Source organism: Rhinoraja longicauda, chromosome 27 (genome assembly GCF_053455715.1).
Source record: "Rhinoraja longicauda isolate Sanriku21f chromosome 27, sRhiLon1.1, whole genome shotgun sequence".
NCBI classification, from domain to species: Eukaryota; Metazoa; Chordata; class Chondrichthyes; order Rajiformes; family Arhynchobatidae; genus Rhinoraja; species Rhinoraja longicauda.
The window spans coordinates 184-13,306 of NC_135979.1; the positions used below are offsets into that span (position 1 = coordinate 184).

The 13,123-nt window shown below is 43.1% G+C and overlaps 1 protein-coding gene across 1 annotated transcript; it reads left to right on the top strand.

The window, feature by feature from the left end:
• Positions 1–326: 326 nt before the first annotated feature.
• LOC144606608 (beta-taxilin-like) lies at positions 327–9,204 on the top strand (the record flags this gene model as incomplete). Its single annotated transcript, XM_078422880.1, has 3 exons — positions 327–419; positions 5,191–5,286; positions 7,045–9,204. Coding segments are annotated over 3 exons (516 nt in total), but the record flags the coding sequence as incomplete, so codon positions are not given.
• Between the last annotated feature and the right edge of the window lie 3,919 nt (positions 9,205–13,123).

The window sequence follows — 13,123 nt, forward strand, 5'->3', positions numbered from 1 at the left end:
CCGCATCGGTTTTCTCCGAGATTTTCAGTTTCCTCCCACACTCCAAAGACGTATAGGTTTGTAGGTTAATTGGCTTGGTATAAATGTAAATTGTCCCCAGTGTGTGTAGGATAGTGTCATGTGCGGGGATCGCTGGTCGGTGCGAACTCGGTGGGCCAAAGGGCCTGTTTCAGCTCTGTATCTCTAAATGAAACAATTTACGTGAATTTTAATTTGGAGATTCTCTGTGAAGGAAATCATGAACCATTCTTGTTTTGTTCCTAAATGAGACATGAAATTTTAAATCCATATTAATTTTTATGTATGTTTGTTTTGTATTTTAACAGCTGGCCCTATATACGGGAAAGTTTGAAGAATTCCAAACTACTCTATCAAAAAGTAATGAAGTTTTTACAACTTTCAGGCAAGAGATGGAAAAGGTAAAGGTGGTCACCTTGATGGAGTGTCATATATAGAAACCTACAAAATTCTTAAGGGGTTGGACAGGCTAGATGCAGGAAGATTGCTCCCGATGTTGGGAAAGTCCAGAACAAGGGGTCACAGTTTAAGGATAAGGGGGAAGTCTTTTAGGACCGAGATGAGAAAGTTTCTTTTCACACAGAGAGTGGTGAATCTATGGAATTCTCTGCCACAGAAGGTAGTTGAGGCCAGTTCATTGGCTATATTTAAGAGGGAGTTAGATGTGGCCCTTTTTGCTAAAGGGATCAGGGGGTATGGAGAGAAGGCAGGTACGGTATACTGAGTTGGATGATCAGCCATGATCATATTGAATGGCGGTGCAGGCTCGAAGGGCCGAATGGCCTACTCCTGCACCTACTTTCTATGTTTCTATATACTGGCTGAGGTTTTAAATGTTAGTGAACTATTTGGCTTGTCATACCTTGCAAATTTACCTGCAAATTTTTGCCAATAAAACAGCTTTGTGGCGGCTGCCAAGGGTCGGGCCGTTCCACTATCGAACCCCTTGGCACGGGAATGGACTAGTCCAGGGGCGGCCCCTAGCTACGGGGATAAAGGCCAGGGGTTTAGGCACGATCGTTCTCTTGCAGACCCGACTGGACAAGAGAACGACAGCAAATAAAATTCCTCCCGAAACACCTGGCTCCTGGCTCCTCGCCTTCATTTCGGGTCTATCACCGCGCCACAGCTTTCTTTTAAGCTGATAATTAGATTGCAAGAGTTCTTCTCAGCTTTATAATTTATTTTATCAGTATCTTTACTATTTCAGAATGCCTGAAGAAGGGTCTCCACCTGAAATGTCACCCATTCCTTCCCTCCAGAGATGCTGCCTGTCCTGCTGAGTTCCTCCAGCTTTTTGTGTCTATCTTTTGTCTGTATTAAATCTCCTCTTAACTTTCTCTGAGTGGAAATTTTGAGGTTTTGTTTTAGAAATTTTCTAGCCCACATTGTAGCGACCAATTGTAACGTGTGTATCGCTGTTCCTTCAGGTGAGTGTGAATCGGGAAGTTCGCTCTCTACCGCTGATTGCCTTTACTCTCTCCATTAGTTTAGTTTATTATTATCACATGTAGACAATAGACAATAGGTGCAGGATGAGGCCATTCGGCCCTTTGAGCCAGCACCATCATTCAATGTGATCATGGCTGATCATTCTCAATCAGTACCCCGTTCCTGCCTTCTCCCCATACCCCCTGACTCCGCTATCCTGAAGAGCTCTATCTAGCTCTCTTTTGAATGCATTCAGAGAATTGGCCTCCACTGCCTTCTGAGGCAGAGAATTCCACAGATTTACAACTTTCTGACTGAAAAAGTTTTTCCTCATCTCCGTTCTAAATGGCCTACCCCTTATTCTTAAACTGTGGCCCCTGGTTCTGGACTCCCCCAACATTGGGAACATGTTTCCTGCCTCTAACGTGTCCAACCCCTTAATAACCTTATATGTTTCGATAAATTCCCCTCTCATCCTTCTAAATTCCAGTGTATACAAGCCTAGCCGCTCCAGTCTTTCAACATATGACAGTCCCGCCATTCCGGGAATTAACCTAGTAAACCTACGCTGCATGCCCTCAATAGCAAGAATATCCTTCCTCAAATTTGGAGACCAAAACTGCACACAGTACTCCAGGTGCAGTCTCACCAGGGCCCTGTACAACTGCAGAAGGACCTCTTTGCTGCTATACTCAACTCCTCTTGTTATGAAGGCCAACATTCCATTGGCTTTCTTCACTGCCTGCTGTACCTGCATGCTTCCTTTCAGTGACTGATGCACTAGGACACCCAGATCTCGTTGTACGTCCCCTTTTCCTAACTTGACACCATTCAGATAATAATCTGCCTTCTTATTCTTACCACCAAAGTGGATAACCTCACATTTCTCCACATTAAACTGCATCTGCCATGCATCCGCCCACTAATGGTACTTTTAATCCCTTCATCCAAGTCATTAATGTATATTGTAAATAGCTGTGGTCCCAGCACCGAGCCTTGCGGTACCGCACTAGTCACTGCCTGCCATTCTGAAAGGGACCCATTTATCCCCACTCTTTGCTTTCTGTCTGTCAACCAATTTTCTATCCATGTCAGTACCCTACTCCCAATACCATGTGCTCTAATTTTGCCCACTAATCTCCTATGTGGGACCTTGTCGAAGGCTTTCTGAAAGTCAAGGTACACCACATCCACCGGCTCTCCCCTGTCAATTTTCCTAGTTACATCCTCAAAAAATTCCAGAAGATTAGTCAAGCATGATTTACCCTTCGTAAATCCATGCTGACTCGGAACGATCCTGTTGCTACTATCCAAATGCTCCGCAATTTCGTCTTTTATAATTGACTCCAGCATCTTCCCCACCACTGATGACAGACTAACTGGTCTATAATTTCCCGTTTTCTCTCTCTCTCCTTTCTTAAAAAGTGGGATAACATTAGCTACCCTCCAATCCACAGGAACTGATCCTGAATCTATAGAACATTGGAAAATGATCACCAATGCGTCCACAATTTCTAGAGCCACCTCCTTAAGTACCCTGGGATGCAGACCATCAGGCCCTAGGAATTTATCAGCCTTCAGTCCCATCAGTCTACCCAACACCATTTCCTGACTAATGTGAATCTCCTTCAGTTCCTCCGTCACCCTAGGATCTCTGGCCACTAGAATATCTGGGAGATTGTTTGTATCTTCCTTAGTGAAGACAGATCCAAAATACCGGTTCAACTCGTCTGCCATTTCCTTGTTCCCCATAATAAATTCCCCTGCTTCTGACTTCAAGGGACCCACATTTGCCTTGTCTATTTTTTTCCTCTTCACATACCTAAAAAAGCTTTTACTATCCTCCTTTATATTATTGGCTAGTTTACCCTCGTACCTCATCTTTTCTCCCTGTATTGCCTTTTTAGTTATCTTCTGTTGCTCTTTAAAAGATTCCCAATCCTGGGGATTCCCACCCTTCTTTGCTATGATATACTTCTTCTCTTTTATTTTTATGCTGTCCTTGACTTCCCTTGTCAGCCACAGGTGCTTCTTACTCCCCTGAGAACCTTTCCTCCTCTTTGGGATAAATTGATCCTGCAACTTCTGCATTGTTCCCAGGAATACCTGCCATTGCTGTTCCACCGTCTTCCCTGCTAGGGCCTCCTTCCAGTCAAATCTGGCCAGCTCCTGCCTCATGCCTCTGTAATCCCCTTTGCTATACTGTAATACTGACACTTCTGATTTTCCCTTCTCCCTCTCAATTTGTAGAGTAAAACTTATCATATTGTGATCACTGTATCCTAATGGCTCTTTTACCTCGAGTCCCCTTATCAGATCAGGTTCATTACACAACACTAAATCCAGAATTGCCTTCTCCCTGGTAGGCTCCAGTACAAGCTGTTCTAAGAATCCATCTCGGAGGCACTCCACAAACTCCCTTTCCTGGGGTCCATTACCAACCTGATTTTCCCAGTCTACCTGCATGTTGAAATCTCCCATAACCACCATAGTATTACATTTGCGACTTGCCAATTTTAGCTCTTGATTCAACTTGCACCCTATGTCGAGGCTACTGTTTGGGGGCCTGTAGATAACTTCGATTATGGTCTTTTTACCCTTACAATTCCTCAATTCTATCTATACTGATTCTACATCTCCTGATTCTATGTCACCCCTTGCAAGGGAGTGAATATCATTCCTTACCAACAGAGCGACCCCACCCCCTCTGCCCACCTGTTTGTCTTTTCGATACGTTGTGTACTCCTGAATATTCAATAGACAATAGACAATAGGTGCAGGAGTAGGCCATTCAGCCCTTCGAGCCAGCACTGCCATTAAATGCGATCATGGCTGATCACTCTCAATCAGTACCCCGTTCCTGCCTTCTCCCCATACCCCCTCACTCCGCTATCCTTAAGAGCTCTATCCAGCTCTCTCTTGAAAGCATCCAACGAACTGGCCTCCACTGCCTTCTGAGGCAGAGAATTCCACACCTTCACCACTCTCTGACTGAAAAAGTTCTTCCTCATCTCCGTTTAGTTCCCAGCCCTGGTCCTCTTGTAGCCATGTCTCTGTTATTCCCACAACATCATACTTGCCAATGTCTAACTAAGCCTCAAGCTCATCCACTTTATTTTTTATACTTCACGCATTTAAATACAACACTTTAACTTCGGTATTCACCTCCCCTCTCACACCGGTCACAATTGGCCCTGACCTTACTCTCAATGTACCGAGCGAGGTACAGTGAAAGGCTTCTGTTTGCATGCTATCCAGTTTGTGTTGTTTAGTCCAGAAAAGACTACGTGATTACAATCGAGCCGTCCACAGTGTACAGATAAAGGATAAAGGGTACAACATTTAGTCCAAGATAAAATGACCTCGCACAGGCACTAAACTCATCCATTTAGACTAAGAAATGGTCTTAAAGATATTGGTCATGTTTGGCATTGTGGGGTGAAGGGCTCATTCCTGGGCTGTACTATTTTATGTTCTTGTGCTATGTTCTATAATCTCTCTGCATTCACCAGTTGTCCCAGGAATCAGCCTGGTATATCTTTGCATCTCCTCCACGTCAAGGATATATTTTCTCAGATGAAGAGACTAAAACTGCACACATTGTTGGATATGGTGTTACCTCGATCCTGGACAACTTTACCAAGTTGTTGCAACTTGCTTTGCGTGACATCACTTTCTGTCATTATAATATTTATCAAAAGTTAATTCTCATTTATAATTTTTTTCCCTGTTTTTAATAAGATGACCAAAAAAATCAAAAAACTGGAAAAGGAGACCACAATGTATCGAACCAGATGGGAGAGCAGTAATAAAGCTTTACTGGACATGGTAGAGGAGGTAAACACGGATTCTGCTCTGGTCCAAGAACTAGAATGTCAATTATAAATCTTAACACCAAGCAGTGATATCTAATCTGCATCCAGTTAATCAACTTATCTGTGTCAATCCTTGGTGTTTTTAAACAGTACTTTACAAATTCACAGTTCGAATTAGAGACCAATTGAAAATTGCTTTGCCATCTGTGAAAGCAAGATGCAAAACCATTAGATTAGAGAAGTCCAGACTTATTTGGCTCAAGTACTGAGTTGTGATTTTCAGTAGCAGGAGTACCATGCACCACATGTTTTCATGATTGACCACACTCCATGATGGACACATAGTGATAATTGCTAAATTACCTCCATTCCCCTGCCCTATCCCATTCAAAGTGGGAACTTCTCCTTACTTTGCTTGATTTTATTCAACTGTTTATCTCCTATGAAAATGCTGGCATCGCATGTTGCTCATCGTATACTGTTGTTGTTCCTCAGTAAGTTGTTGGAAGATAGTAGAAAGGCCAAAATCTTTTCTTTCCTTAGCAAAATGGAAATGGTATTGGTTTATTAATGACACCGAGATACAGTGAGAAGCTTTGTTTGCAAACTATGCAGTCAAAACATCCGAGACACAAGTACAATCAATCCATATACAGGTACAACAGGTCGTGTAACAAATGAAATAACCAAAGTGCAATAATGTTATGGAATTGTCGTGTTACAGTTGTAGATAAACAGTACAAGGTCTGCAATGAGGTTGTTTGGGAGATCTGGACTTATGGGAGGACCATTCATTAGTCTGGTAAGAGGGGAAGAAGCTGTTCCTGAATCTGGTGGTACCAGTGCCGGATTAACATAGTAGCAAAAGTAGCATTTGCTATGGTACGGGAGAAGAGGAAATGACCGGGGTGAAAATGGTCTTTGATTATTTTGGCTGCTTTCCCGAGGCAGCGTGAAGTGTGGATGGAATGAAAGTTGGGAAGTTTGGTCTATGTGATGGACTGGGCTACATCCACAACTCTATGTGGTTTCTTGCAGTATTGGGGGCAGAGCTGTCACCAAAGCAAGCTGTGATGCATCCCAATAGGATGCTATCTACAGTGCATCTGTAGAAGTTCGCAAGAGTAGTTGGAGACATGCTGAACTTCCTCAATCTCCTGAGGAAATAGAGGTGTTGGAGCGCGTTCCTAGGCATGGCTTCAACGTGGTTAGTCCATGGCTGATTGGTGATATTTATACCCAGAAACCTGAAGGTCTCGACCATCTGGGGCATGTACACCATCTCGCTTCTTGAAGATAATAATTAGCTCCTTTGTCTTGCTGGTGTTGAGGGAGAGGTTGTTATCTTGTCACCATGTTATTTAAGCGCTCTGTCTATCTCCTTTACTCCATCTTGTCAAGTTTGAGTTCTAGCCCACTACAGTGGTGTCATCTGCAAAATTATAGATGGAGTTACAACAGAATCTGGCTGCATGGTCGTGAGTGTATGGGGAGTATACGAGGGGACTGAGTGTTGAAGATTATTGTGGAAGGTGTATTGTTGCTTATCCTCGCTGATTACGATCAATAGGTCAGGATGTCAAGGATCCAGGAGCAGAGGTGCATGCTGATAACTCGGTCCAAGAGATTTGAGATGAGTTTGTTTGGGATTATGGTGTTGAAGGCTTACCTATAATTAATAAGACTCTGACATAGGGATCCTTGTTATCTTGAGGTTTAAAGAGAACTGAGCATGTTGAACATTGGCTTTATTGACTCTTCACTTTTTTATTGAAACTAGAAAACCCTGCGTGACAAAGAATTTGAAAATCTACAGATAAAGATTCAGCGCCTGGAGAAGTTGTGTCGAGCTCTTCAGACGGAGAGGAATGACTTGAATAAAAAGGTTCATGATCTGAGTGTTCAATCAACACACGAGGGCCACGATAGAGAGGCTGGGGAAAACGATTCGCTCTCCTTCAGTAATGCCCCCCAAGAAGATCAAAGTCTGCAATCCTCTCCAGGTGTTTCTGTAAAGGCTGATTGTCCTATCCAAGAAATCCAGCTCTCTCCTGAAGTGTGTCCTTGTGTCACTGAGCAGATGCAGTCACCTCTACAACCAACCTGAGTTTACTGTCATCAACCATCCTGGGAGTGACATCCCACTGCTTGGGGAGCATGAAAAGAAGGGTACATTGAATGTTACTATGACATGACTGTATGGAACTCGTACATTTTTACAATATCTTGGTTTGGCTGATGTATTATTCAATAGTGATTTGGGTATAAAACGTTTCCTGCAAAGCTTGTTGACATAGAATCACATTTTCTGTATTAGACAAAGGTTCATAAAGTATGAGCGGAAAATATTTGGTTTAATTGCATGCAAAAAAATCGGGGATTAAATAGGTTCCTGAAAACAATTTTGCTCTTTCATAAATGATTAGAACCCATTTGAAAGTTAACACGCTGATCAGATGCCTTTCATTTAAACGCTCTTAACACCATAGATTTGTTGCTGATCCCTCCCCCAGAGTATGAATCTATCCAGTTCCTTCACTTCACTGCTTTCCTCCCAGTTTACATGGTGCTCATCATCTGCTTTTGTTCCTCAGTAAATTGTTAGAAGACCTGCGACATTTTCGCCTATTGAAATGTTTAGAGACTCGTTCTCAAGCAAATGTTTAAGCAAATAAAATGGCTGTTGGGCATCATTGTCAAAGAGCCTTTCACTTCCTCCACCCAACTAATTTAAAATGCTGGCATAACTGAACCCCATTTGTTTTTAGCAACAAGCTTTCTACTTTTCCTTTATCTTCTATTAATCATATGTTGCTTCCAGTTTCCTTTGTATAACACTTGCTGAGGGTAAAAAAACCTTCTCAAATGTTTATTTTAAATCTCTTACTGCATCATTTAGATCATATTGTGAAATTTAAAACTGAAGACATTACCATTACAAATGGTGTTTGTGATGTTGTCTTTTGGAAATATTTTAATGATAACTGATATGTAGTTCTTTGTATCCTCCTAATGCTCATTAATACATGAGCACAAATAAAATGTCACATAGCACTTTTTCACATGCCATTTTCATTTTGTGTTGCCGTCTCGTTTCTTAAGGTTTCTTTTTCAGGACTTCAGCTTTGTTACTGATGGTTAGTGGATATCAGCTTTGTTACTGATGGTTGGTGGATATTTTTGAAATTTCTTTTAACCAGAAATAAAATCTTTTGTTATACTCGGCAATCAAAGTGCTGGTAACTTACTAAATCATGCTTCACAATGCTACACTATTACACTGCACAGAAGAAAATAGTTTAATAATACTGAAGAAATGCTGTAACTATTATAGCCTGTCCATCAATTGTGATTATTTAGTGTTGAAATGTTTCAGTGAGAAATGAAATAGCTCCAAGCTCAGTCACTGCTCCAATCGCGTGATAAATGACCTGACACGTGTTCAAAATACATAGAAGGTAATTGTGATGTGTGAAAACATTCAATTAAAATTAATTGCTTAAATATGCAGTTATCAATGAATTATAAAATTGATAAGGGTGGATGAATTATTCCAAAACAATTTTCAGTTATATTTCATCAGAATCATGTACAATCTAAGCAAAAGTATTGTTTTATTTCTTGCATGGGTGCACACACGTTTCTATGCTTATTTTACAACGTGGATATATTAATAATTGAGCAATCTATTCTAGTTAATGTGAAAGTATTTTATTTCACTAGTGGATGGGTATATATTAAGTGGTAGATATTTCTGTTCCCTCCTATATCACTAAAGTTTGCTCCCTTAAATTTCCTGCAAGAAAAAAACACATTTGGGTATAACTGTAGTATCCAAGTAGAATTCCACATTAATTATACAGTATTTCCTTAAATTAGTTGCCTTTCATAATTGACAAACCAGTTTTTTACAGAAAAGCTAAACATAGCACAAAAAGTAAGGACATTTGTGTTTGGTAGATTATTTATTTGTTGTAACAATGCTTCTTGGCAATAAATCTTATACCGTTGGAAAGCCTGTTTATTTCCCTTTTAAATGGTGCCACATTTGTAAGGAACATGCATTTGTGGGATGAGCAGCAGAGCTGAGTATATGGGTTGCGCCCATGAAAAATTTGCCAAATCTTCTCTGCCAATGCCAAACAGCTTATTCTGCTGTTGCTATTGACTCTTGTTTTGAGCTTCTGGTACCCCCAGGTGCTGACAATCAGGTGCCTGATTGGCACCTGATTGGCAGCATCTGTGAGCATGGGCCCTGCTACAGTGGTCAGTAGGTGTCTGCTCCAAGAATCGGCATGCCACGTTTGACTGATCTCGATAGGGCCCATGCGATAGGGCAACTTCAAGCTGGTGTTCCGCAAAACCAAGTTGCGGCATTATTTGGAGTGAGCCCTAGTACCATCTCCAAAGTGAAGGCCAAGTTCCATATAACGGGGGATGTCAGAGACAGGCCGCGAAGTGGGCGTCCCAAGAAGACGACACCCGAAGAAGACCGTTTCCTCACCCTGTCAGCACTTAGGAACCGTAGGCTGTCTTCTACAGATTTGCAGTCAAGGTTTGCAGAACGATATGGCCGACGGCTCTCTGCCCAGACAATTCGGAACAGACTGCACGCAGCCGATCTCTGGTCTCATAGGGCTGCCAGGAGGCCTGCCATGACTGCCCTTCACCGTCAGGCCCGTTTGCGCTGGTGTCGGCAACACGTGCACTGGAACCTGAACATGTGGAGGAACGTTATGTTCAGCGATGAGTCCAGATTCTGCCTACGGCAGTTGGATCATAGGGTCAAAGTGTGGAGAAGACGCGGAGAACGCTATGCTGATTGCTGCACCGATAGAGTAACATCTTTTGGTGGAGGCAGTGTGATGGTGTGGGGCGGCATCTCCCTCACTGGAAAAACGAGGCTTGTCATCATTGGAGGCAATCTCAATGCAGAGAGATATCGAGATGAGATTCTGCAACCAGTGGCAATCTCATATCTCCACAGTCTGGGACCGAACTGTATCCTCCAATATGACAATGCTCGCCCCCACAGAGCAGGGTTTCTCAGAGACTACCTCCAGAATTTGGGAGTGGAGAGGATGGAATGGCCTGCCAGCAGTCCTGACCTCAACCCCATTGAACACTTGTGGGATCAGCTTGGGCGTGCTGTTCGTGCCAGAGTGACCAACACAACCACGTTGGCTGACTTGCGACAAATGCTGGTTGAAGAATGGGATGCCATCCCACAACAGTGTGTGACCAGGCTGGTGACCAGCATGAGGAGGAGGTGCCAGGCTGTTGTGGCTGTGTATGGTTCTTCCACACGCTACTGAGGCTCCTGTTTATTAAATGAATAAATTGTTAAATTGCCAATATGTTTTGTTTCTTCAGACTTCAATCATCCAATCCACCAAACAACACCGAACAAGAGTCAATGGCAGAATAAGCTGTTTGGCATTGGCAGAGAAGATTTGGCAGATTTTTCATGGGCGCAACCCACATACTCAGCTCTGCTGCTCATCCCACAAATGCATGTTCCTTACAAATGTGGCACCATTTAAAAGGGAAATAAACAGGCTTTCCAACGGTATAAGATTTATTGCCAAGAAGCATTGTTACAACAAAGAAATAATCTACAAAACACAAATTTCCTTACTTTTTGTGCTATGTTTATATGTAGTGGTTAACAGACACATCTGGAAATTCGAGAATAAATCTAGAATTTGAGTGGGTGAGAGGGTGTATGTATTTGGGGAAAGGCAGATTGCAAGGTCATTACGTCCAGGGAGGGTGAATTTGGAGCGGCTATTATTGGGTCAGTCATGTGGGAGTTGTTAAAAGCCAGAACTGAGTAAGGAGCAGGGCCCCTTGATCAGAGAGCTTGTAAACTGGTCAAATTACTTGCCTTCATAGATCAGGGCATTGAGTATAAGAGTCAGGAAGTCACATTGCAGCTTTAAAATTTGTTCGACTGCATTTGGAGGATCGTGCATAGTTCTGGTTGCCACTTTACAGAAAGGATTTGGCAACTTTGGAGATGATACCCAAGAGGTTTATCAGAATATCCTGGATTAGAACATGTTTAGTTTTTGTTTACTATTGATGTTTAACAACCTGGAGATCAGGTAGGTCTAGGCGGACCGAGTGGAGGCGTTGAGCGAAACGATCGCCGAGCCTGCGCTTGGTATCGCCAATATAAAAAAGTCCACACCTGGAACAATGGATACAGTAGATAAGGTTGGAGGAGGTGCAAGTGAACCTCTGTCTCACCTGAAAGGACTATCTGGGTCCTTGGACAGAGTTGAGGGAGGAGATATAGGGCAGTTGCAGGGGAAAGTACCGGGGAGGGTGTAGTTTGAGTGGGAAGGGATGAATTAACCAGGGAGTTGCAGAGGGAACGGTCTCTGGAAATGTTGGTAGCCTTGGTATTTGGCTGCACAGTCATATGGAGGAGAGTAGGGGGCTCGAGAACAACATACTAGTGGGGCACCAGTGCTGAGGATTATCGTAGAGGATGATTTGTTCCCTATCTTGCTGATTTTGGTTGTTGGACAGGAAGTTGAGGATCCAGTTGCAGTGCTGACTCCAGGTTTCATGAGCTTGTTGGGGATCATGCTATTGAAAACAGAGCTGTAGTCTCATAAGGTCATACCGAAAAGGAGTACAATTTGGCCCATCAAGTCCACTCCGCCATTCAATCATGGCTGATCTATCTCTCCCTCCTAATCCCATTTTCCTGTCTTCTCCCCATAACCTCTGACACCCGCACTAATCAAGAATCTATTTATCTCTGCCTTAAAAAATATCCACTGACTTGGCCTCTACAGCCTTCTGTGGCAAAGAATTCCACAGATTCACCACCCTCTGACTAAAGAAGTTTTCTTCATCTCCTTCCTAAAAGAATGTCCTTTAATTCTGAGGCTGTAACCTCTAGTTCTAGACTCTCCCACTAGTGGAAACATCCCCTCCACATCCACTCTATCCAAGTCAGACATAGATTTATGAGGATGTTGCCAGGACTAGAGGGTGTGAGCTATAGGGAGAGGTTGGGGCAGACTGGGTCTCTATTCCTTGGAGTGCAGGAGGATGAGGGGTGATCTTATAGAGGTGTATAAAATCATCAGAGGAATAGATCAGGTAAATGCAGAGTCTCTTGCCCGGAGTAGGGGAATCAAGGACCAGACGACATAGGTTCAAGCTGAAGGCGAAAAGATTTAATAGGAATCTGAGGGGTAACATTTTTGCACAAAGAGTGGTGGGTGCACTGAACAAGCTGCCAGAGGGGGTAGTTGACGCAGAGACTATCCAATGTTTAAGAAGCAGACAGGTACATGGATAGGACAGGTTTGGAGGGATATGGACCAAGCGCTGGCAGGTGGGACTAGTGTAGCTGGAACATTTTGGCCGGTGTGGGCAAGTTGGGCCGAAGGGCCTGTTTCCACAAGATCACTCTGTCCTCCAAGTGTTCCAGGGCTGAGGAGACTTTTAAATTTTTTTAATGAACTGCAGTGCATCAAGGCTGCGATAGATTGGATTTAATACGTCCCATAACCACCTCTAAAGTACTTCATGTTGGTAGATGTACCGGGCCACAACCGCCTCTAAAGTACTTCATGATTGTAGATGTACCGGGCGGGTTATCGGCTGTAAGAAGTTGAGCACATTTGGAATGTTTTACAATAGACAATAGACAATAGGTGCAGGAGTAGGCCATTCAGCCCTTCGAGCCAGCACCGCCATTCAATGCGATCATGGCTGATCACTCTCAATCAGTACCCCGTTCCTGCCTTCTCCCCATACCCCCTCACTCCGCTATCCTTAAGAGCTCTATCCAGCTCTCTCTTGAAAGCATCCAACGAACTGGCCTCCACTGCCTT